Source organism: Anas acuta, chromosome 4 (assembly GCF_963932015.1).
Source record: "Anas acuta chromosome 4, bAnaAcu1.1, whole genome shotgun sequence".
Lineage (NCBI taxonomy): Eukaryota > Metazoa > Chordata > Aves > Anseriformes > Anatidae > Anas > Anas acuta.
In genome coordinates this window covers 30,261,458-30,286,894 of record NC_088982.1, presented here as the reverse complement: position 1 = coordinate 30,286,894, position 25,437 = coordinate 30,261,458, and the positions used below count along the sequence as shown (strand labels likewise).

Here is a 25,437-nt window from a genome sequence, read left to right as displayed (position 1 = left end):
CAGCTGGGTAGCTACATGGCTCAAGGCTAAAACCTATTTTAAAATCCAGTGTTTTAGGAGGGAGAGTGTTTATTAAAACATTTTGCCTATTAAAAATATATGACACATCATCGGTCATTCCATGTGATGCAGTGCCAGCCCTTTTTTAGGCAGTCCACTTGGGACAACTGCTGAAAACCTGACCAGTCTGTTTGAAAAGTCCACATCCTAATCATTTACTAGTTCATCAAAAAAACAAACACAAAAAAAGCATTCCAGCAGCCTGAAAGAAACTCACCAATGCCCCTCGCACAGCGTGCCCAGAAACTTGCACTCACATACAGCCACAGTGGGTCTCTTCCCACTGATTGACATTCAAAAAGGGAATAACACTTGATCTGCTCATGTCAGAAGTTACACTGAAATAATGAGGCTGCAACTCTTTCAGGGGTGGAGTAGTGAACATGATGGAGAGAGAAATACCAAAACACATTCTCTCAGTGATTCCATGATATCTGGCATCTGTTTCCACGAGTTGATGCATGTCTCAAAACTTGGAGAACACAAGGACAAAGACTATGAGGCTAAACAAAGATGAAGACTGCTGTCTCTTCTACCAGGCACCCCTCTGCATTGTGTAAGGACAGCCTTTAAAACTCCACAGTAAGGATCCCAGCTTTCACGGGTGAACACCAAACAAGCAGTCCCACACAGTGGTCAGTGGGACTACCAGAATGGTGGATTCTGTGACAGAGTCCATCACCCGGTCCCACACCAGAAACAGCTACCGTGTCTGCAACCATTTTTGGAGAGAACTATCCAACTAAGAGGACTCACTCCCTGAACTGCTGACTGGGCTTCTGGGAATGGAAGGGCAGCTGAGGAGTATGAGAGTGAATGCAGATTAGCCTGCGTGAATCCAAGGAGGGCGGCATCACCTCAGATCAGAGGAGGCAATGGTGGTCTGTTCCGTCCTTGCCATGTCACACTCAGCCACGTTTTTAACAGAGGTAGAGTTACCTGCTCTCCCTACCCAGTATGCAGAAGAGAGAGCCAAACCCAGGAAAAAAAATAAAAAAATAAAATAAAAAAAAAACAGACGGCTGTTAAAATGCTTGCCTGTAGCAGCAGGGGTTTCCTCAGGGAAGCTCAAGGGAGAGATGCACACAAATATATCCTAAGGACCCAACAAAACACAGCCCATCCAACAGGCCTTTGGTTTTAAAAGACAGAAGTTAAACCTATGCTTTGGACTAACTGTTCAGCATGAAGAACACAATGTACTATACTTTAAACAAAAATGTCACCACTGCCAATATCCAGGAAAATAACCCCAACCTCATTGCACATCCTCTTGTATGACAAAGCATGGATGCTGTTATTCATATACTGTACGAGTGTTCCCAAAATGTCAGCCTTTCCTAATGATACTAAAATGATTGGAAATTAAAGTGCAGTTCTGGGCAGGAAAGCGACTCCATTTAAAAAAGAGAGAGACAGAGAGAGACCGTGGCCATTGCCCATAGCTGTTCCTAACTGTCTTCCAAGTTCTATCTATTAACTAAGCTTATGTACAAAAGCCATTTTTTTAACTACTGTCAGTACTGCAGAGCCGATACAGCAGCAATAGAGCAAGCTGTTCTGCCTCATGCCTCATCAACATTTCTCACAGTCTGTATCAAAGCACGAACATTAGCAAATTCAGCTGCCCTTCAAACTTCCAGCACCAGTCAGGAGAAAGCATCTGTGGCTGTTCAACTCCTTGCAAGGCTGACAAGGGGGTTGAAAAAGATGCTAGCTTGCCAGAAATGCCCATAACATCCAAGCCCAGTTGTTCTCCATGACACATGGCTGTAGGACAAGCAAGAGAGCTGTTGAGCTCTGCTCGCTTTCTATCACTCCATAATATTCACGCTTCACTCCAATTACCAGTCAAAATCCCTCCCCAGCAGCACAGATCAGTGGGTTAGCTGTAAGCTTTCATAACTCACTCATATCATTCAGCATGTCTATGGGAATCAGAAGATGTTAGCGAAGTGGCACACTTGAAATGGTTGCAAGATCACTTCCTAGAGACACAGCAGAAGCTAACAAAATAGTGGCTTTAGTGATGTGTCTGTTACGGAGTAAAAAGCTTTCAATCTACCAGTCACTCAGAAAAAGGCAGGATATACCGTCAGAAGGCATCCATCAGTTTTGCAGACTGTAGGAAAACAAGAAACAGAATAAAGATGAGCTTTGGGTGAGAGAAGCAGAATTTAAAAGTCTTATGGCTTAACCGTGTACAGTATGAACAGGGAGTTACATCTCTGCCTCATTTTACCTACATACAGCTTGGGAAGAAGAGACTACTATCTTTAAGATAGAGAAAAAGGAGCAAGAATATAACAGAATTCTAAAGGTTGGTCAAATCAGAGCGCTCTGCAATCACTTTTGGGATATGCTTAATGATTCTTGTATGACAAGATACAGCATGAAACATGGTTTATGAAGCAAAGGAAGGATGATGCAACTGAAGAAGAACAGAAAAATTCAAACAAATTCTTACTAGACTGGAAAGATCTTGCATGGGCCTTGCTTACTGCCTGATAACTACAGGAAAAAAAAAATAGCAAGCTTAAATATGTAGAACTGATGAAATAAGCAAATTATTTCATGGGGAAAAAGAAAATAACTCACCTAACAAACAGACCAAAAATATATATATATTCAAAAATAAAACATGAATGACAATTTCAGTATTTTGCAACTTATACAGTACTTCATTCTTCACTGACTTCCCCGAGTTTCCTTAAAAAAATGTCTCCTCCATATATATTTGCACTTAAAAGTCTTGATGACATCAATAAGCGATACAGGCAATAAGCATGAGAGGGGGATAATTATCTGTGTATCTTCTGGAAGACACACTTTCATGGGATTCCAATTTTAGTAATCAAGCTGACCATGGAAAAACTAAAATCTCCTAAGACCAAGCAATGGGAAAAAGAGTCCTGGCAGATGGGCAATGATACACAAAACAGAGCCCGCAAAAGCAAGACAATTGTTTCCTCTCTGATTCCCAAATTATTCCACCCAACAGGTTTTTGGAGGCAGGGCAAACGTTTCTTTAACATCTCAAATTCTCAAACTATACCACTGCTACTTAGCAGTGATCTTGGCATTTAGCAACCGTCAGGAAAACATCATGATTTGCATACTCTCATCTTGGCAGATGAAGGAAAAACAAGACAGAAGTAATGTGCTAAATGATCAACCTAACTCTTATGGCTCTGAAGTGACACTTCTCTCTCTAGGCCTATCCTTCATTTGACCTTGAATTTCTGATCAAGTTGAAGCTCCACTACACTCAATGCTAGTTCATAGAACTGCTGTAAAATAAATCTCAAATTGCCACAAAAGGCCACAAATACCAATGTCTCATTGTTCACAGAGGTTCAAGAGCAAAACCTGCAACTGCATTTTCTTTGACTAATTACAGGAACTGTTTGAAGATGGCTTCCAGTCTATATGCCTAGGTAGACAGTTTGTTTCAGATTCAAAATTTCCTCCCAATCTGAGCTTGAGAAGCTGCATTTTGGAATTTAGGCCCAGGCTATTTTATGAGAACCAGACGTGAAGTATAAATCAGAGACATCAGTGCCAACTCAGTACTAAGTGCAAAGAACAGAATGAGTGCAAAGAACAGAGTGAGTGCAAAGAACTCTAGAATAGGAGGATAAAAAAACGACCAAACAAAACCTTGCGGTGCTTATCTTAATTACTGATTACTACCACCCGGCACCTGCGTACTCCTTGGATTCATGAATCATTAAAAAAAAAAACTTGAGTCATTACACAGATACAGGAGTCATGAAGAACAAAATGCGTGTGTGCACATGTTAATGCACTGACATGGTAAATCTAGCAAATAAAAAAAAAAAAAAAAACAAGAAAGAAAGAAAAACAATGGGAAAAAATATGTTATTGCTCTCTTTTTGGAGACTACTGCCAATTCTTCTAAAAGGGTCACATACCAGTATACTCCATACAACAGAAATGGAACAAATTAAGAAGCCCTTGAAGACACACTAAAACCATTTGCCTTCTAAGGTGGGAAGTCAATGTGCTGAGTCTAAAGGAAGTAGAGTAAGATGATCCCAAAGGCCAAGTACCCTGGCCTTGTTTGACATTAAAGTGGCACTATACAGATCAAACCAAGAGCACAGTAAAAGTTTGGAAGGTGTTTTCCTACAGCTCAAATAGCTATAGGCATGCAAATCCTCATCAGAACCAAATGAGAACATGCGTCTCCTGTCATATATACAGCAACATTCAAATACCTCCAGAAGTCTGCAAGCAACAGTGTGGATTTACAACAAAAGTGTTGGAACAAGCACCTAATCCCCACTGACACTAAGAGAGCATTCCGACAGCCTGCACAGCTCAAAACATGCTTAAACATCATTGGAAACTAAGCCTCTCTTTTTTCCCTCTGTAGAGAAGGCCACTGTAGAGAGAGCAATTGTATAAACCAGAGCTGCAGGACTACTGTACAAAAAGGCTATTTTGATGTGTCACAGGGTCTTAGAAACATGATTCCCCGCTACAGCGATTTATATCAAGGGTTTGATATAAATTCCATTGATAATAATATTTATATTGATAATATTTATATTTATAATATTTAATAATATTTATAATTTATATATATTTATATTGATAATATTTATATTGATATAAATAACAAATTCAATTGAGAATAATAATAATGATATAAATTCCTCCACCTCAGGGGAGACTAAGGTTTTCATGGGAATGGCCTGGCTCCTAGGAAAGTCAGAAACCTACCCTGTTGTCCAAGAGTGAAATGACTGCATCAACCAAAGTCCACTAGCCCACAAGTCCTGGAGTTTCACTGTAAATAAGTCACCTAAATCCATGACAACTAGAGAATCAAAACCTCTGTAGTCAAAATAGTTCATCCAGAAATGCCTTCTGTCACAGCATGAATTCCAGCTGTGATAAAATTTTATAGGCAAGCTGGAGTTAGTGAGACCTTTAAACCTGAAAAAACAACATGCACCTAAAATTCAGAACTCCACACAAAGTTGGTTTTCGCCACCAGTTTTACCAGGAGCAGGTCATTGCACTAGGAAACATCCATCTCACATTATTAAGCAGCTTTCCAAACAGTTTCTCCCTTTCCCTAAAAGTCCCCTCATTCCTCAAAATATATATAAAAAAATCCTTTGTTGTGCTCTCACCACTCTCACCTTCAGAACCTACACACAATTAATTCCAGTCCTTCAGGTTCAGGACTCTATTATGCTGCCCAATTGTTCATGTTTGTCTGCTTAACAGGGATGGAAAAGATGCTGCTAAACTGGAGAAAAAATAGCAAGCTGGGCAGAAGAGGTGCCTTCTTCCATTGTGTGCACAGTGCATTTTTGCTGACTGTAAGCTCTCACATGGCAGGAAAAAGCCCAAATGCCATTCTTGCTCTTGCTATTGGCAGCTGTTCTCTTATCACCAAAGAGAATTTATCGCACCACTGACAGATGCTGAGATTCAGAAGCTGGAACTGAAAGCCAAAGGGATTGAATCAGAAAACAGAAATGCCAAAAAAAAAAAAAAAAAAAGGAAGAGCCCTACCAAAACAAGTCACTTCACTGCACACATTGCACATGCATCTCTCCACGGGGAGAGGAAAAGAGAGCCCGAACCCCCCACGACAGATGTCAGGCGTTCTGTTTCAGGCACTTCTGGAAGCTGCTTAGGTTCTATGCTGAGGAGTGCGGTACAAGACACCACAGAGAACTTCACCACAAAAATCCTAGCAGATACAGCACACGGAAGATGCATCTCCAGGGAAGAAGGCCTTAAAACCAAGCTTTCTTAGTACGAAGGTCACTCTAATTACTATACACAAGGTACTCACATTCTTCATGCTCTCTTATCGAAGGGAGTGTGTGGATTAGGGGCAGTGCAGTATTTCTGTTTTTCCCCACTCTCGCTTTAAACGCCTCTCTGACTTCCACAAACCTATAAACCTTATTTTCTTATTTCCAACTTCCCCACATATCAACATCAAGTACTTAATTTCACAGATGCTCTGGCTACTTGCAAGAGAGGATACATCTGTTTTAGATAACAAGGGGCTTTAAATAACTTTATCTCCTGATGTAGCAGTCAGTAAACATATTCTATACAAGGCCATTTGCAAGTTTTCTTTGCACAGACATACAGAACAGAAAGTGCTTTATGCACATGAATAAATATATGGCCTTTATGGTCATAAACCAGTGCCTGTATTTTATTCACAGGCTCTGCATTGAAATACACTCCTGCACACAGTACTCTGAACTAGATCTACTTCCTTCCAGCCCCAGGGACAGAGGAATAAGAACGTGGCTACACACTGACACAGCAACGACAAGGTCTCTCTACTGGTAGCATTATGCAAAGGAAGACACGCCATACCTTCAGCCAGTATTCCCAAATGCATTCTCTCAGCTAAGGTCAGACTAATGACAGATTTCATTTCCAGGCACTGATCCGTCTTTTCTGGAGAACGCAGAGCAAGCTGCGCACTCTCACAGCAGCAGATTCCATCAGTGGGAAAACGAGTCCCAGAGCACCTCCTGTTTCCTTGTTCACAATGAAGTAACGAAGGGCCAGGTCCCCATGAACCATAAATCGGGAGGTGTCTTGTTTAGGAATGAGATCAAACGACAAGTCGCACCTTTTATTTTATTTTATTCCATTCTAGCACTGCTCTTACACTGATACAGGTCTACAGCAAACAGCGTGGCCAAGATGAGAACTCAAGTCACGGTACCAATTCTTTGTTAATTACGAAGTCAATGAAGAGGCACCTAATTGAGCTGGCGAGTATAACGAGCTCCTTCCCACCAGAACGGATGGAAGATACTCAGGCTGATAGCACAGTGCCAGAGCGACACCCTCAGGAAGAGCCAAGAATTAGCTCACTGAGAGGTTTCTAGCATGGGAGATGGGTGGCCCGGAGCGGTCTCAAGTCACCTGCACCATATAACTGTCTCAGATGCTTTTATCACTCACCTGCTTTTCTGAGCCTCCTATTTTGCAGCCGCCACAGTTTGGAAAACAGTCTTCTGAAATCTTGGTCCCAGGGATCTTCTTGCTAGAAACAAGCAATAATAAATAAATAAAAAATAAAGAAACCAATGCCTCAAAAACCAGCACCAAGAATATTTCAGTCTTCTTCATCCCTTCACATTCAAATTTGATTTTTTTAACGTTCCATTTTTGTCACAAGCACTTGAAAAGATCTTTTACCTACATACTTTTTCTAACTCATTTGTCCCGTTTTTGCCTCAAAAAAAAAAAAAAAAAAAAGTTCAAAATGGAGCAGGACATTAAAAAAATGCTGTCAGCATTATAGAGCTAATACTAGTTAATTAATTCATATAAACTTGCTGTTCTTTACCTATATTTTCCTTAAACTAGGGGCTGAAGACAGGTTAAAGGGTTATATTTCACAGGCACCTAAACACGACACTATCTGTTTATACTGACAAATACAGAAGAATCAAACTCAGCAGGGAGCTGTCTGGGTTAAGAAGAAACAGTTTAGGTCATTTGTCGCTTCCTCAGCTATCTCTTTAAAAGCCTTTTCTCTCTGCCTACATAGGTCATCTGGGTTTCAACAGAACATTATGGAACCTCTCCCACACATTTATTGTTACTCCCAATTAAGCTTATCTGCCAGTAAAATTAGGGATACAGTATAGGAATTAGGGCAAGCTAGGTAGTTACCGAAGAAGGTCAATTTAGGTCAAAGCTATCTTGCCCAGATGGCTAATTTCAATCACTTACGCATACAACACAATTGTTCAATAAGCTCAAAATAAATAGTGTAAGTAATTAATTTAAAGCTGCCCTAATTGTTTCTCAATTTTCCCTATTAACTTAACCTATAACACTTCTTCTATCAAAGCTTCAAAGCTTTAACTTAACAACCAATTAAAGCTACTTTAAAAAAAAAAAAAAAAAAAAAAAAAAAAAAAAAGTGCTGTCAGCTCTGATTCCTTCTGACTGAACTCTTTGAAGCGCTCGGGATTTAATTTAAATTGCACAGGGCTTAGAAACAAAGTCCTTTTTTTTTTTTTTTTTTTTTTTTTTTTTCCAGGTATAATGTTCTCAGTGAGCTAATGATTCAGTGGACAATTACAACTAATTACAGTTTTAACCTGGTAACAACTTTCTAAGCAACATTCGGCTTGACAAAAGAGTGTGTCCACTTGAGCAAACAATGAATCTCCCCGCTAATCAGCAGGAGCTGGGGAGGACACCGCTGCTTTCCCTGCTTGGTTTCACAGTGGCAATGAAAGACTTCCCGGGACGGTTGGGGTTCTCTCACCTGAAGTAATGTGGAAGCTCTGTTCTTATTCTTTTATGTGCATATGTGTGCACAAATACTTATTTCCCTCATTCTCCAGGCACTGCAAAGAGAAGAAGGAGGGTGATACTTGTTAGTAAAAAGATTACCACCACATAGAGATCATTCTCATTAGCAGGATTCCACTATTTTGGTTTAGAGATTTCAGCTTTCACGTGCAAAACATTGACCCAAACAGGATGCTTTCCTATTTTTAGTGCAGCTGATTGAGGTCAACTGGAAAGTGAACTGTTCTTCCATCTCAGAACAGAAACATCTAGCACTGTAGGAACTATTTCCCTTTCAAGCAAGCTGCAACATAACTCCTTCATAACTTCCTAAGACTTTGTTTCCTGGATACTCTGGCATTTGAATTCTCAGCCCTCCCATGAACCCATTACATGTGAGAGTCACCGAGTCATCTCCTGAGCATCAGCCAACTTAGCAATTCTCACTGCCAGGTGTTTTCTTACACTGGACTTCCCTGTGCACTTTTAGTATGACTCTGCCGTCTACAGAAGGGATATCCTGTGCCCCATCCTAAACATAGCCACGTGCGTTATCCCCATCACTCTCCTCCAGTCACAACTATGCCTAGGGATCTTTCCGAATGTGCTTTCTCTGTGCATTCTTAAATAATGTAATATTATTAGTTTAATATCCAGCTAGGGAAAAATGTGAAGGAGAGAAGCCATATGGAAAAAAAGAAGACAGAAACAAAGAGGAATGAGCTATTTAAAGGTGTGCTTCTGAGATGTCCCAGAAAGGTGAACATGAGAAAATTAAAGCTAAGTCTGCTGAGTTACTGATATGAACACGCTTCCTCTGGGTACCTCTGCGAAGTACATATGGGAGAAAAACGTACCCAGCATTCAGACCAGCTAAAGAGGAGGGAGAAGGCACAAGGAACTGTCAGCAGCTCTGCAGAGGTAGGAGGAACAGAATTTCAGAGCATTCATGTGCAGAAATCACAGTGAACAATTATTTGAAATATTCAAGAGCTGTTGGTGACCAGAATGAACTTAACCGGTACAACCAAGTGGTGTAACACGGAGGTTTCTGGGTGACGCAGCACAGCAAGTTACTGGGCTATTTCTGGGACCCAAACACCTGGTCCTTACGGTCATTCTCAGATATCAAATGCCCCTCATCCTTTGTCTTTTACTTCACCATACAAATCTGCCATGGGAAAATGCTTCGTTCTTGTCACAGCACCTCAGTGAAATATGTCCACGTTTGGTTTAAATGAGGGAAAAGACCTTTGAAAAATACAGGTTGGCGCAATACCAGAGGGGAGGAACAGCTCAACGAGCAAGGAGCACCACTCAGGACACTTGTTTTTAACTTCAGAGACAGATATGAGGAAAATGGGTCCAGTTAACACCTACTAACGGCATTTTTGGGTAAAATAAAGAGATAAAACCCCTGACTCCCTGTGCTTATTGGTGTGGTCCACCAGGCACAAACCTACGGACACACTCTCTCCCTTACCCACAGCAGCTGTTTTTTTAAAATAAAAACTGGTGAAGCAAATCCTCTGGGAGACTCTTCTTCAGTCCTAATACTTTATACTCCTGACATTTTACCCCTTCCCTTTACGACCCCGTCACGACAGCAGCGCCGCCCCGCCCCCGCCCTGCCCCTCACGAACCCTCCCTCACGGGCCCAACGTCATCGCCTGGCGCCGCGTGAGGCGGGCGGGTGCGGGCCGCCGCCAGCCGGGCCCCGCCGGAGGGGCGCTGGGGGCTGAGCGCGGCGGTCGCGATCGTCGCGACAGAGCCGGGGGGCGCGGGGCCGATGCGGCGGCGGCAGGAGCAGCAACAGCAGCAGCAGCGGCTGGGCGGGCGAGATGCAGCCGAAGCTGCTGCGGAGCTCGCACTACATCGAGCTGGGCGGCTACCAGTACTGGCCCGTGATGGTGCCCCGCGCCATCCGCCTCTACACGTACGAGCAGATCCCCGGCTTCCTGCGGGACAACCCCTACATCACCGACGGGTACCGCGCCTACCTGCCCTCCCGCCTCTGCATCAAGAGGTGAGCGGGGCAGGGCACCTCCGACACCCCTTGGACCACCCCCCCCGGGCTGCCCTGCCAGCCCCAGCCCTGCTCCCCCTTCATCTCCATCTTCTTCTTCTTCCTCCCCGCAGCCTCTTCATCCTCTCCAACGAGACCGTCAACATCTGGAGCCACCTGCTCGGCTTCCTGCTCTTCCTGGCGCTGGGTGTCTACGACCTGGTGGCCGTCCTGCCGGCGGCGGGTGCCTCCCGAGAGGACTTCGTCATCTGCTTCGTCTGCCTCTTCTGCTTCCAGGTAGCGCGGCGCCGGGAGCCACCTTCGTGGTGGTGCTGCTGCTGCACGGGGCTTTTACCCAAGGTTTTAAGGGTTAAATCTGTGTTCAGCACCAGTGATAGCACTTCGTGTCATGGTTTAAAGCTCTATTAGAAGACACAACCCCTAAAAAAAGTGTGTATACCTCCACTCCCATGTGTATTGTGACCTTTTGGCCTCATGCTCCAGGCCACTGTACCCTTATTGCTGTGCAGCCCATGGTTATCGAGTCTTGCAGAGTTTCCTACTTCTTCAGGCCACTAGAGAAGGTTGGGTTATTTTCCACTGATTACTGGCAGATATCATGATTGCCTACACCAAGTAGCACTGCAAGACACGTAACAAGTTGTTTTCTGCTCTGAGCTTCAGAGTTGAAGCTTGCTGTAATCCCTGTAAGTTACCAAGATATTAATGTGTCCCTGTTTCAACGTGTGTATAGGTCTGTATGCTTTGTTCAGTGGGATATCATCTCTTCTGTTGCCATCGTTCGGAGAAGACCAGCCGGCGATGGATGGCCTTAGATTATGCGGGAATTTCCATTGCTATCCTGGGCTGCTACGTATCAGGCGTGTTTTATGCCTTTTACTGTAATAATGTAAGTCTCATGTTTTCATATGACATTTAATGCCTGCAGTCTCACTTCTGTGGCCTGCATGCCTCGGGAAGGGAGTTCATCGCATCGTGTCCAAGTGGCACGTTAGTCAGGAGACAGTGATGGGAACTGAAACAGGTTTTGACACGAGCAGAACTTTGTTTGCAGAAGTGACAGGTAAGTGTGGATATTCCTTTCAAGCCGTCAACTGCACATGTTTCAAGACAGCATTGAAAGTTATAGGAAGTCAGCATAAACTTGACAGTCTTGCCTTTGTCAGATGCATGAGGCTGTTTATGGGATGTATCCCCATCAAAACTAATTCAAGTGTTTCCAACTGAGTATCTCACATGGGGCAGAAACAAGCTCTTTTTGCTTTGGAGTCTTAAACCACATCCACCTTTGTAACTCCCAGCTCCCTGTACAAGCAGTGCACTGAAAGCACTGAGCAGGTAGTTGAACCAGCTCTCTTAGGCAGGGTTATGTTTAAAATACAGTTTAGTGAAGGCAGTGCTTGAAATCAGTGTTGTACCACCTGTACCTGAGCAATAGAGTTCCCTCCCCTCCCTTCCCCTTCCCTTGACTTTATTAATAAGAATATATTCCTTCAGTGCTGTAATTTGTGGTCTCAGAAGTGACAGGACAGTGATGAATCACTGTGTTTAGTAATGTGATCTTTCTACCCAGAGTTTGCCTTAACACAAGATGAGAAAATATACAAACTTTCTTTTGTTTCTTTTCTCCTCAGTACTGGCGTCAGGTATACTTAATCATTATGCTGGCAATGATCCTGGCAGTATTTTTTGCTCAGATTCATCCCAGTTACCTCACACAACAGTGTCACAGACTGCGCTCCGTCATCTTTTGCTCAGTGTCTGGCTATGGAATTATTCCTACAGTCCACTGGGTTGGGCTCAACGGCGGCATTGGTGCATCTATCGTACAGGTAAAAGAAAACAATAAGAAAAGAAGCATTCCTTTTGCTTTTCACTTGCCATCTTCCCTCAGTCTCTTAGACTGTAGAGGTAGTGCAAATCTCTTAAGAGCATAGAATTCCTTTCGATGTTACAATCCAAATGCAAATGCTCAGATTTACTGAAAGCCAGTAAACAGATTGAGTAGATTAAATTTTTACAGATTTAAAACGGCGTCGTGAGAAGGCCGACCGGATACCAAGGCAACTGTGTGCTTGCCTGAGGGGCAGAGCAGTCTGTGCAGGTAGGCCAGGGCGAGGCTCGGGAGTCAGCCGGTGCGTAGGAAGTGGTTGGTCAGGCTACACAAGCACCTGGGGCTCTCTGCCCCCGCAGTTCCAGAGGAGGAAGGAGCCATAAGACCATTTTATTCCTCTTCTGTGCCCTGGGCTTGTGGCAAAATGAGTATTTGCCTACACAGCCCTCTGTCTCGCATGCAAACCTCATTTAACATCGCTGTGAAGTTATAAACTCTTTTCCCATTCTTGTTTTACCACTTAAAATTATGGTTAAATGTTGCCCAACTCTGGAAAAATAGGAAGCACAGCACTGTTAAAAGAGGTGAAGCCTGCCCCCAAGGTGTAAACCCCAGGAATCGTTGATTACCCAGGGACCTATGTGTGCTGAAGAAAACCTTTGCTTTTCATAGTAAGCACTAAGAGTGCAAGTACTTAGACTACCACTTCAAGAAGACTGGCTTCTAGGGTGGTGGTTTTGCCTGGTCCAGAGCACCTGTTGAATCTGGAAGAGCAGCATTTACAAATAAGTAGCTTTAGAACTGGCACTGAACACTGGCCTTCTAAACATCAGATAAGCAGTAATTGCTACCCCCACCCTCCCCATGTAGTTTGTCCAGGTGTAACAGAATGGTAGATATGGTACTCATTTTGTTTCCATAGCTAACAAAAATGCTCTGCTTCCAGTAATTGAACTGTTACAAAAACTAAGTCATATGAATGAGTTGCTTTCCAGTGACTAGTTTTTTTTTTTCTTTATGGTCTCCTATGTAGTATTTCTGTGGCCTTCCATTCAGTTTTTTTCATTTTGGCATTAGCTCCTCAACTAGACTCTGTTCTACTCAACAGGCAGCCGAGTAAAATTGTTTAGTCTTGCCTTTTGCTTTTTTAAATATAGGGAGAGATTTTTTATTGTTTTATTTCTATCTTGTAACAGAGTAAAAAAGCTTCATTTTCTTTTGCAGGAGTTTGCTCCGCGTGTACTTGTCATGTACTTCATCGCTGCTGTCGCTTTTCTCTTCTATATTTCCAAAGTTCCTGAAAGATACTTCCCAGGTAGGAAATCCTCTAGTGTTTTTTTTGTTTGCTTGTTTGTTTGTTTTTAATGCATTTCAGCTTCCTACAGTGTCTCAGTCTTGGCTGTGAGTCCCAAATTTATCGAGAGAGCAGGTTGATGATTTTCTACCTTGTGTTCTTACACAGAGTGAAGCTTTATGTGTATTTGCATCAAAAGAAATCAGACAACGTCTGATCAAGTTTGTTAAAGAATTGACACTGCCTCCCAGCCAGCTGAGTGTACTTGTATAGTGAGCCTCTGAGGAGACAGCTTGCATTGAATGAGTTAATGCCGAACTGACCAACTTAACAGCTTGCCCTTTTTGTTCCCTGCAGGACAGCTGAACTACCTCGGCTCCAGTCACCAAGTGTGGCATATCCTGGCAGTGGTCATGTTGTACTGGTGGCATCAATCTGTAGTGTACATCATGCAATACAGACACAGCAAGCCCTGTCCTGAGTATAGCGTGGACTTGTGAAGGTAAAGCAGTTTTTGTACGCATGGGAACACGATATTTTAACAAGCATAGGGTTAAGTAATCTCGTTTTTAACATATCACAAGGTGCAATTAACCTCCCTAATCTAATTAGCTCCCCCAGAAAAAATGCTGAGTGGTGTAATACTTTCTTGTATGTAAACAAGTAGTTATCTTGATACTCCACTAATTTATGCTGCTGCACTGCAGGAACCTCCAGGAGGCTGCATTGCCCTCTGGCAGAGTTTTGGAGCAGGCTGGACAGATGTTTGCCTGGTCCCTTTCAGCTCTGTTTGACAGCTGCAGTAGTCTCAAGCAGTTACCCATATTTGTTCCTACATAGCAAGAGGTTGCACAGCCTAGCCATGGGCTGGGAAAACCTTAGGCAACCCTACAAAAAGCCGCGTGACACACAAACCCCTACTGAACTACCAGCCTCATCTGTGCTACTCTGTCGTCTCAGTGAGGGTTGACCCTTCATGGGCTTGAGCTTGCTCAGAGTGCTGGAGAGCCTGCCTATCAGCAAAGCGCTCCTGGAGGCTGGCAAGGTGCTGTTCAGTCCCACCAAAGCTGCCTCAACTGGGCTCAACCAGCCCAGCTCCCTCAGCCTTCCTCCCAAGGAACGTGCCAAGGAGATGTGGCCAAGAGCAGAGCAATAGACATTTACCGTCAATTATTTGATCACTTATCAGGGTGGAGAAGGCAGGATACTACTTTCTTTGCCAGTAGGCAGGAGAGCAGTGCTGTCACTCAATTTCAGTGTTTCTCTCTCCTCCCAACACCAGAAACCATAACTGGAAAGAACTAACTCTGCATTTAAAATTCAAATCCCAGACCTGTGAGCCTTCCCATGTGAATATGTATTCTTGTGTTGTTTTTTTTTAAAACTTGACAGTGAAGCAAGTTTACAGTGCACTAATGATTACTACTGAAGCCTGACAAGGAACCTTCAATTATAAAAGCCTGTTTCCAGTATCATGTGAACAATATTTGAAGAATGTGTGATTGTGTATTGAAAGCGTACTGATTTGATGGTTTGCTTTTTTTTTTTTTTGTAAACTAACTACTGTAGCAGTTTTCACTGGATAAGAAAACTGATTGTGAAGTTGTACATTTTTATTACCCTGACAAAATTCCATCAAGCTGTATGATGGTCTTTTATGTAAATACTGAACCTGTAAATAAATACTGAACCTGTAAAAATAAAATTTATGAGGAAAGGCTGAGAGACCTGGGTCTGTTCAGCCTGGAGAAAAGAAGACTGAGAGGGGATCTTATCAATGTGTATAAATAGCTGAAGTGTGGGAGACAGAGGGATTTGGCCAACCTCTTTTCAGTAGTTTGTGGGGACAGGACAAGGGGTAATGGCCACAAGACAGAGCAAAGGAAGTTCCACACCAACATGCAAAAGAACTTCTTCATGGTGAGGGTGACAGAGCACTGGAACAGGCTGCCCAGGGAGGTTGTGGAGTCTCCTTCTCTGGAGATATTCAAGGCCCGTCTGGATGCCTACCTGGGGAGCCTCCTTCTGTGAAATTCTGGTTCAGTGAATGTTGGCTTGGGGTAACATTTTTGTTTTGAATACTGTACTCAAGCATCTCACAACTGCCATACATCAACTGCTTCACCACACATTTGGTACCTCCCCAAGGTTTAACATAAATGGGGAGGCTGTCTCATGACTTACCGAGGCACAGCATGGACTGGCAGGACATGTATTCTAACTGCACTACACTAACCGGACTTAAAACTTCAAGGCACAAACTTTTAACAGCTATGCTTGTTCACTTCTGCTCAAGCTGAAGCTTCCAATTAAAATGTGGAGTTGCTTGTAACAAAATTAGGCCAAAAAGGGTAATAGATAAAGGACAGAACAACCAAGACATAAGCTACAATGTAGTATGTGTCCTGTTACCACTCAGTCTTGTTACACATTTTGTTCTTTTTTCAGCTTCCATAATAGTGAAATCAGTACAAGCAAGCTCCAAAAAATGCTCTGTCAAACAGTTGGCAGAATAGGTAAATCAAGTGAAAATTATGTCTAGAAGATTAAGTGCAGAGCGGAGTCTGAAGTTAAATGGAAAGTATAATGAAAGTTTTGGCCACTTTTAAAAGGGACAAAGCTTCAGTTAGTGCCTAGGAATCTGAATGCATCCTTTTAAAACCATTCTGCAGGAAGGCTTTAAGGGGTGACACTGAAACTACGAAATAGAAGCAATACATTATCAACAAGTTTTCACAAGTTGAACAAAGATGGTTGTATTACCTGCCCAACTGTCACCTTTAACATGTAAAAAAATACCAACAGTAATCTACAGTTACAAAAAGCAACCAGAAAAAGTAGCATTGCTTATAGTGAATAACTTAAAGCCTAAACATGAATACTTAATCATGCTATGTTTAAGGAGATCTGCAAAGTCACTGTTATCATGTTTGTTTATTTAACAACTGCAGTATTTTATGATGTACATCAGTTTCACAAAAAAGTTAAAAGTTCTCTGTTTAGTGGTACACAAAAAAGCTTTAGAAACTTGAAGTCTAACAAGAAATGGAAGTGTAGTTCAGGAAAGTGCACTTAAAAGCTGAATGCCAGCAATTTTAAAATAGTTTTTATGCTCTTTAATAGTAGGTGATGCCTTAGTCACAGACTTCGTTATACACACAATTTCCTTGATTTTCCTTTCAAAAGAAGCAGGAAAAGTAACTCAGCAGCCACCCTTTACATTTTTTCTTTTGCAGATTTCACTCATTCGCTCTTCCTAATTCCATCAAAATGATTGTGGCTGCACTGTTACTAAAAATATAGCATGATGTGTGTGATCACGTGTATATTTTATATATACTTTTCATATATAAAAATACACAATATAGTATAAAATACTCCAGATAAACTCTTATTCTCACAGTAGCAAACATACCAACTTATTTTCACAGTACTTAGTTTTACTAACTGGGACATCCAGAATGATTAAAAGTTATTTCCTTGCAAGTTGTTTTTTGCAGGTCCCACGTTACAAGTCAGCAAAAGCAATTACGCACATCTCAAGGCTATCTGAGAGTCTGCAGAGAAACTCAACTTCTTGTTTTTCTTTTCGTGACCGTCACCATGAAGGGCTCCTTAGTACCTTTGACAGAACCTCTGTCCTGAGCAGCCAATTCTGAAAGGTCTATGGTGCAGTCATTCAACACACTGAAAGAACTGTAAAAATTAATTGATATTTTCTGTTGGAAGGGAAGCGTTAGTTCCTTACCTTGCCATCATTGTCTTCACAGACAGTATGGTACAAGCCTGGTCTTTCCAGTACTTCACGTAAGGTCACAACAGACTCTGTGACAAGTGCACAGATGAGCATGCACACACACTGAATACAGGCAAAAGTATACCATGTTCCCCAGCAGTACCATGTTTTGTCTCTGTTGAATCTTAGCTCAATTTAAACCCAAGCTGCAAACCAAATACAGCACGCCAAGTCAAGTGAGGCATGCTGATCTCTTCTCAGTCTGAAGAAAAAAACAATCATTTTCACTTCAAAAACATAAAAATTACATTTATGCAAAAAGCTGTTCCATAAGTAGAGTACAAAGAGCAAGGTTTATTAAGGCCAGAATAAAGTAAGCATCGTTGGCCCTAACTCATACGCAGCCAGAGGCATTCTGCCAGTTTTATGCCAGTTTTAGAGTAACTTGGGTTTACGTTTTGCTTTCATCTCCTCTATCAGTTTGTGTACAACCCAACTCTAGCTTTCCTGTAATGAAACCACTTATGATCCTTCTGTCAAAAACAAACAAAATAACAAAAAAAGACACAACACCCACCACACAAGGAAAACCTGTTACACTCCTCAGCCTGCATCTCAGGGTCATCAGACAAAAACCAAACCCAACATCCTCTTCGCTGGATTTACCTGAAGAGTTAGACCAACACTAGGTCTGTCAGCACACTGCCTTTCCCCTCAGCGTTCAAGGGCGAACCACTGCTGCTCTCAGGCAGTGGTGTTAAGCCCAGTCCCGGTGCACATTGCTAACCCACATCTCCAGCACCCAATGGCTGTGCAAACCCTGATGCTGCTCCTCCACCAGCAAAAGCAGTGGGTCAGTTCCTTCTTGTTTTCTTCTTGTTTCCACCTATCTGCCCCATTTGTCGTAATATTCTGTTCTAACAAGTGTCTTTAGGCAGGTAAGTAACAGTTCAAAAGGAAACTGTAGGAAGGCAGCTAATAAGCACGCGCATAAAAACAAAATCACAGTTAACCTGAGTATCAGAAAATGCTACAGACTTGGCGTGCGTTTCTTACAGCCTTTGGCATAAAAAAAAAACCCAACAGGTGAGAACAGTAGTAATAAAGCCTAAGAAACTCCTGTGCAAATAGAGTTGAAACATTTCTACTCACGTATTCCTAAAAGCTTAAGTTCTAAGCCTGAACAAGTCATTTGTAACCAAGCAGAGCTGTAATATTTCTCTTTCACCTTGTCAGAAAAAAAATAAAAATTAATAAAGGAAGATAATCAAAGTGTACAGATATGCATGAGCTAGTTTCAGAATCCAGGACTAAGGGAAACAAACTCACTAGATATGCGAGGCAGCATTTTATCAAACCAGCCCACAAAAGAAAAAAGGGATTTGTTTTTAATGTGCCATCTTTAAACAGATATTTTAAGGGATCTACCCTGATCCTCTCAGATCTCAGGGTGACTGTATAACCAGCAGTAGACTTCAGGAAAAATAAAATACACAACCCTAAATATTTCACTTCACCTCCTGCTAAGGAAGGGGGGGAAGGGAGGGCAGGGAAAAACAACCTTAAACTTTTACGGTCACCATATGTGAATATCTACTTTACATTTACTCTTCAACATTCGGTAGAGCAGGACATAGAGCTGAGACAAGCAGAGGAGCCACCTCCTGCCACCTCCTCTTTAGGACTGCCGCGGAAGCAGGGCAAACTGGGCCGTTCTGATTTGTACTCGCTCTGCAGTCGGTGCTAACGGCTTGATGCAGGCCGCGAGGCAGCGGGGTGCAGGCCAACCTGCACACGACGCAGGAAGGACATCTCTCCAGCAAGCCTGTTCGTGTCCCATTCCTTGCCAGCAGCTGCCGGCACTACTCCAAGCTCTCAGCCACGTCTCGTGCACCTAATGTCTCGGAGGTACTGTGCAGCAGGACGGGAGTCCTGCCTGTAAGGCTTTGTGGTGTGAAACGCAGTTTACTGGTACAGTAGCGATCAGCATCTGCAGGCTACCTGCTGCTTACTGCTTCTGGTCTGAAACAAATCCAGTTTCAGATAAGCTTCTTCAAAGCTCAGTGCATTTAGCAAAACTTTCTTATAAAATACACTTAAGTACAATAGCAGATTCATCAGAACTTGAGAACATCAGGTTACAGTCATTTCATAAAATTATTATTGTTTTAAAAAACAACATGAGTTTTGAAAGAATACACACTTTCTTTGCAATAAAAATCCAAGAGGAAAAGAAAAGGTGTTTTCGGACACAAACCCCAATTTGTAATCAAATAAAACTGATGGTGCATTTCACAGTCAACTGTTCAAGTCATCTGGAATACTCCATCTGTGCCAGATTCTTATTCATGTAAACCAGCCTCTCTTCCCCAGCGTACTGAGTAGTCTTCAAAGTGCTGCAAACACTGGCTGCATCCCTGCCGGTTTACTCCCTACATTCATACTTTCCATTTCACGAACCATTATATTCTCTGTATCTTTAGTTTTAATTCTAGACTTCCAGTTTGCTATTTTACATTAATGGCACTTACTGTAAAAAAATAATAATAATAAAATTGAACATTTAGGCACACAAAAAAATAATCTGCCTCTCAGCTCTGCAGCTGCATAGATGTCTATCAGGTCCCAAGCCACAGCCGCGCTCTGGAATTCTGGGCCACAGCCCCTTGAAGACTTGGCTTCTTTATTTTATAATTAATAAAGGTAGTTTTCATCTAGGAAGCAAAGACTTGACTATTTCCAGCATATCAATCTGGATATTAGTACGTTTAGGTTCTTGGGCCTACTGTGACCGAGACACAAAGAAGAACCACAGTTCCTTTAGCCTACCTGTGTATGTGGAAAACCTTTCCCATGTGATCTCTGCCCGTCCCCCTCCCTCCACCTCAGCACATCACCGAGGGCTGAAAAGGCAATGCGAAAGTGCAGAATGACAACATGTTCCAGGGCCAAGAGTCAGTGACAGACACTGATTTACATCTGATTCCTCTTTATGTTCTGGGAGCCATCTGTCATAACAAAAGGATGCTCCTGTGGTGTTTTGTTTTTTCTATTTTTCTCCAAAAAGAAATGATAACAATTGCTATAATTCTGAATTTCATTGTGCAAGTTGGCCATGCCTTCTTTAACTTGAATAAACTATAACCCAGGTCCCTGTCAACCAGATAAATTACTCCACTAATTAAAACCACTACCAAGTGACTCCGAGAGGTGGAGGGGGGAACCGACTGGAAGCATTTACTGTTTGGAAGGAAACGGAGCTGCTCCAAAGGGATCCAACTCGAGCGCCTGCTGCTGCTGGCTCTGAGCACTCTGCACAACAAGTTCTGTGAAGGGCACTGCACCAAAGTCATCTGTTTTCAGCCCATCGCCACTGTGGACGGCTCCATGCAAGGAGTTCTGCCTAGGCCTACTAGCCACTACTACTGTACTGTGATCCCCGCAGTTGTCACCAAACCCTTGGTGCTGGGGATGCCGCATCAAGTCCGGTGGGTGGAAGGGTTTGGCTCCAAAAGGATCCAGCAGATTCTCGTCTGTCTGCAGAGGGTTGGTTCGATCTTTGCTGTCCGTCAAGGAGACGCTTATGTTCTCTTTGGAGTCCGAGATGGTCAGGAACTCATTGCTGCTCTGGGAGTCCCTGCGGCCTGCTTTCTTGTGCCTGCGGGCTCTCTCCGGGGTGCGGTAGTTGGGCTTCAAAGGCTTCTTCGTGGTGGTCGGGGTGCCATGGTGGCGCTTGCCATTGTTCTTGGAGACCTCCTGTTTCATGCGCCTTTGGCGGGATGAAAGTTTCTGCAGGTTTCGCTGCTGCTTCACCTTTTGCTGCTGCTGACTCCCTGTGATCTCTTCAAAAGGAATCAGCCCAAACAGGTCCTCTTTACTCCCGCTCACCCTGGGGAGAAGGGAAGGCTGAAATGGGGTGCAGCCAAAAACATCGACGCCCCGTGGCGAGGTGGGCGAGAGTTGAGTCTCAGCGCCCACCAGCTGGCCATCCTGCTGTGACACCTTTTTGCTGAACGGGGCTTTTGTGAAAACATCGAAGTCATCCTGCTCTTGGTTCAGGCTGGGAAAAGCAGTCTGAGAAGAGGTATTTTTGTCACTCTTCTCTCTTGCTTGAGGCTGAAGAGAAAAAAAGGGCACTGCCCCAAACACATCAAATTCTTGGACGGGGCTCGCCTTGATTACAGTAGTTGGCACCTGAGACGTATGCATTAAACTGGGTTCTTTAACTTCACTGACACCCATGCCACCTCGGAACCTACTGCTCGGGAGCCCTTTCACAGATTTTTGCTTGGTGCGATCAGAATCGGAGTCAGAACTTTGCTTTTCTTCCTCCTCTTCCTCTGCCTCTTCCTCAGAGTCCATGAGGAGAGGCCGGTGGCCTAAGTTCTCCGGTTCTGTATCATTGTCATCGTTGAAGTCTCCATTCTCGCCTTGTAAGACTTCCTCATCCTCCTGCTCTTCTTCTTCCTCGCTGCTCTTTGGAGAGGGAGGATCAGATTCAAAATCACTCTCTGACTCATCACCACCTTTTGGCACTTGTCCCTCTGCTGTCTTCCTCCCTGCCCGGGGATCTCTGAAAGCATGGCTCAGTTTTCCAGCCTTGGTTGCAGTCCCTAAGTTATTTCCTTGATTGCTGGAAGAGTTATCCATTTGTTTTCCAGGGGAACCTGCAGGTCCAAAGAAAAATGCAGAACACTTTAAATACGCTCCAAAAATCAACACTTATTACATATACACAATAGCCACACATACAAGGAGTCAATGCAAATATATATACTGTGAATACTGAGGGAAATGAACTAAAATCATATATAATGTTTCAAATGACACGAATGAAATGGATTAATTGTCAGACCTTACAGCTTTCCTTCTCACACACAGGATCTTTAGAAACAATGCTAACAGGTTTTAGCCAGGGACAAACCACTGGGCGAGGTGGTCTGCAGAGCCAGCTTGTCAAATACACCCATCACCCAGCCGCTCCTCTCCAGGGAAAGAGGAGTCAGTGTGCTTGAAAGAAGGTGTTTTTGTTTTTTTTAAAACATGAGCATGTAAACATAAAGAAACAGCATGGGTGGCTCCATGCTGCTGTCCTGCTGGTGCTATTTCTGTGCCAGCAAACACACCTTGCTGGCAATCACGTCCCTTCTTAATGCTGCCTTTTGAAAAGGTTCTCCAAGACCGACCCGCTGTCCTAAGGCTCATACCACTCAGCCAGATACGTGGAAAAATACTGATGTACCCAATACAGTTTTGAATGGGAAACAAGTGCATGACATCCTGTTAGTTCTCAGCCTTTCCTCTCCCAAGCTTTCATTGCACTGGACAATCCTACCCAACATCTCCAAGATAATTATCTTTATATATGGCCTATGAAAATGAGCAATTGGGTGACAGAATAAGCTTGTACATGTTCCAGCTGTAGGGAAGACTTCATGAGGTCACCACCTCTCTGTCCTGCCCTCATGGTACCAACACCTTACAAGAACTTAACAAGCAGGACTTGGAACCTGCCAACAGCCACAATAAAGCCATGGGCTCTGTTCTTTTTCTTTTCCTCAGTAGTACGTTTTGAGGCATATGAGGAGAAAATGGACAAGACATCAGTATCTATAGGGAAACAGAATCATAGAATCAACTAGGTTGGAAAATACCTCTAAAATGATCTGGCCCATCCTTTAACCTGGCACTGCCAAGTCTACCATTACACCATGTCACCAAGCACCACACCTACACATTTTTTGAAGACCTCCATTCATGATGATTCAACGCAAATAGCAAAGCAATCAACAGCATAACAATGAGGAAATAGAAATGAAGGGACAAATACATTTTCCAGCATTTCCAAACTTGAAATAACCCCCACACACACCCCCCAATCCTTGAGTTATAACTGTAATTTGGACTCTTAAATCCCACTGAAAATTAAGCTAGATTGTCATGGCCATTTGTGCATTTGAAGAGGTGTCTCCAGGTGCTTTCTCTGTGTGTCAGCAGAAACAGCCTCTCCCTATTAGGGCCTTTCCCATGATTTATGCCAACAGAATTTGAAATTGTGAAATGCATTGTGAAAGCAACATTGGAGGCTTTTACAAGTTTTGTTTCATTTTGTTTTTAAGCAATACTTGCTTGGTGTTTGAAATCTATGCTTTGAGCATATCTTTCAGTCCCTTCTAACTTCTAGGGCAGCAATTCAGGCAAAAATAAATTATCCAGTTGGCTTAAGTTTCACAGAAGTGTTTTCTTGTTTGTTTGCAACTAAGATCGATCAGCTCAGTTTCTCCCCAGCAATGGAATCTATTTATTCATTTTGTTCTGACATCTTCAGCCCTGATATTTACTAACAACTAGAGCTAATAGGACTCTTTCATGGGGCAGTTAGCTTTGAAATACTGGGAGCAGCAAAAACTTTGTCAGTACGCTAAACAGATGCCAACAGCACACAGACTAGATAAGCTTGCATAGTGCCACTAGTATGGCACTCATCACACATGCAAAACAAGTTTCACTCTGTGATGAAGCCATGCTGCTGCACGGAGAGGTTTTCATGAGCATAAGTGACTTTCAGAAGTCTATCGGAAGAGAATGAGTAGGAGGAAAAGCAAAGCAGTTTCATCTGGGCAAAGTTTATTTTTGCTCTTGAGACGTCCTCTTCTCTCCACCAGATCACACCACAGACAGGTAGGTTTGAAAATACCTGACTGAAGACGTAACACTAAGAACAGCAATGCTAATTCACTTCTTTGTGCACAGAGTAACTACCTCAAACTGGAATGCAATACTTTGAAGTGAGGCTGTATTACAATCAGACCGAGTATTATGTGGGTACCAGCCTTCAGATGGGGATTAGAACAATGGCAAAACCCAGTTCCTGTTCAATAAGCTACCACAGCTGTGCAGCTTTGTGTCTGCTTTTAATTAAGGAATGACAAATGAAGTGGCAATACTGCCTGTATCACAAGACATCTCTCTTCCCCAGTTCACCTACCTTCATACTTACATTGTACCTGACTTCAGGCTTTTGAATTCGTAGAGGTTTGCTTGTCAGTGACCAAACCTCTCAACACCATGAGACAAAATTGTTGCGTGCTGCAGGATGTTGGTTTGGCATCCAAGAGCAAACACAGCATGTTGCAGTCTGCTTGTAAGCTTGCAGAGCAGAGAGAATGTTCCTCTCACTCCTTCACGAGTTAGTATCAGCCAGCACAATCCTTATGAGGTCCATGAAGACAGTGCCAACAATTCCTTTTCAGTAGTGGGATTGCTTTAGATGAACGTTAGGTGACACTGCTTATCAATTCCACAACAGAGCCTCTGCTCAGACCAACCTGTGTGCAGTCCGTGCGCTGCAACTGACGCTGGGCACACACACCCAGAGCTTCTTTTTATTTGACCCTAGTGTAGGGCTACCTCTCCTGCATGCAAAGTACTCCCAGCCCTCTGAACAGAGCTGGACTCCTAACTGCTAAAGAGCAGGTATTCAGCAAGCCCTCCAACACATCTCCCAGCATGCTGGGAAGTTATCCCTAAACCAGGCACGGCTCAGGGGAGCACGTCATCATATGCAGACACACAAGAAAGGTATTATACAGTCAGAACTGCCTAACGTGCATATATTGTTGCTTCAAGCTATTTCTGACAACTAAGTAACCCACGTTGTGTAAGGGAAATACTACCCACGTTGCACTTTGTGGAACCTGAGAAGTTTCCTTTATAACTTCAAGACAAGACATTTATCCTACTCAAAGCTATTTTTGTTGCTACACTCTGTTGCCACACAGTGGGAAAGAAGTTGAGTTCTCAGACTATCGCTTTTGAGGTTTTATGACAAATGAGGCTTTCAATATGCCCTGTGAACACTCTAGGAGGACCCTCTTTAACATTTCAGCTTGTAGTCAAGTGTAGGAAAGATGCCCATATGTTGACAGCATTTTAAACTTGGAAGCAACATGTTCAGTTCAGAGGTAGCTCTTATCAAATCAAACAATGAAGAAGTATGTTACTTCTCACATTCCTGTGCAGGAATTAAACTGCTTCATGATGCAGAACTCAAAGAGAGCTGGTGGATGCAAAGAAAAGTGGGTTTGCAGAAGCAGCAGATGAAGCAGGAAGCATCACATCCAGCTGGAATCCCCTCAGAAGGGTTATAATGTCTCCTA

At 43.0% G+C, this 25,437-nt stretch overlaps 2 protein-coding genes and 1 long non-coding RNA gene across 23 annotated transcripts in view; 1 reads left to right on the top strand and 2 right to left on the bottom strand.

Annotated features, from left to right (window-relative positions):
- Window positions 1-7,720, bottom strand: part of LOC137855847 (uncharacterized) — a 48,003-nt gene extending 40,283 nt beyond the window's left edge. For 4 of the 17 annotated variants that reach the window (XR_011095994.1, XR_011095996.1, XR_011095988.1 and 1 more), the window contains exons 1-2: window positions 7,430-7,712; window positions 7,042-7,123 (exon numbers count right to left, since the gene is read on the bottom strand). This is a non-coding gene — a long non-coding RNA (uncharacterized lncRNA). Of the gene's footprint in view, window positions 1-7,041; window positions 7,124-7,429 lie in introns of all 17 variants that reach the window. The other 13 variants (XR_011095991.1, XR_011095992.1, XR_011095995.1 and 10 more) reach the window with 6 other exon arrangements.
- Window positions 7,721-10,050: 2,330 nt separating this feature from the next.
- The window catches only part of PAQR3 (progestin and adipoQ receptor family member 3), a 28,981-nt gene continuing 13,594 nt past the window's right edge, over window positions 10,051-25,437 (top strand). Inside the window, exons 1-7 of one of the 3 annotated variants that reach the window (XM_068680461.1) lie at window positions 10,051-10,414; window positions 10,528-10,690; window positions 11,148-11,303; window positions 12,049-12,246; window positions 13,473-13,563; window positions 13,900-14,044; window positions 14,935-15,265. In XM_068680461.1, the coding sequence (XP_068536562.1) occupies window positions 10,230-10,414; window positions 10,528-10,690; window positions 11,148-11,303; window positions 12,049-12,246; window positions 13,473-13,563; window positions 13,900-14,042 (936 nt within the window). In that variant the 5' untranslated portion in view covers window positions 10,051-10,229 and the 3' untranslated portion in view covers window positions 14,043-14,044; window positions 14,935-15,265. Of the gene's footprint in view, window positions 10,415-10,527; window positions 10,691-11,147; window positions 11,304-12,048; window positions 12,247-13,472; window positions 13,564-13,899; window positions 15,266-25,437 lie in introns of those variants that run through there. The other 2 variants (XM_068680462.1, XM_068680460.1) reach the window with 2 other exon arrangements.
- The window catches only part of BMP2K (BMP2 inducible kinase), a 103,279-nt gene continuing 94,299 nt past the window's right edge, over window positions 16,458-25,437 (bottom strand). For all 3 annotated transcript variants that reach the window (XM_068680459.1, XM_068680457.1, XM_068680456.1), the window contains one exon: window positions 16,458-21,945. In XM_068680459.1, coding sequence (XP_068536560.1) covers window positions 20,516-21,945 — 1,430 coding nt within the window. In that variant the 3' untranslated portion in view covers window positions 16,458-20,515. The remainder of the gene's footprint in view (window positions 21,946-25,437) is intronic.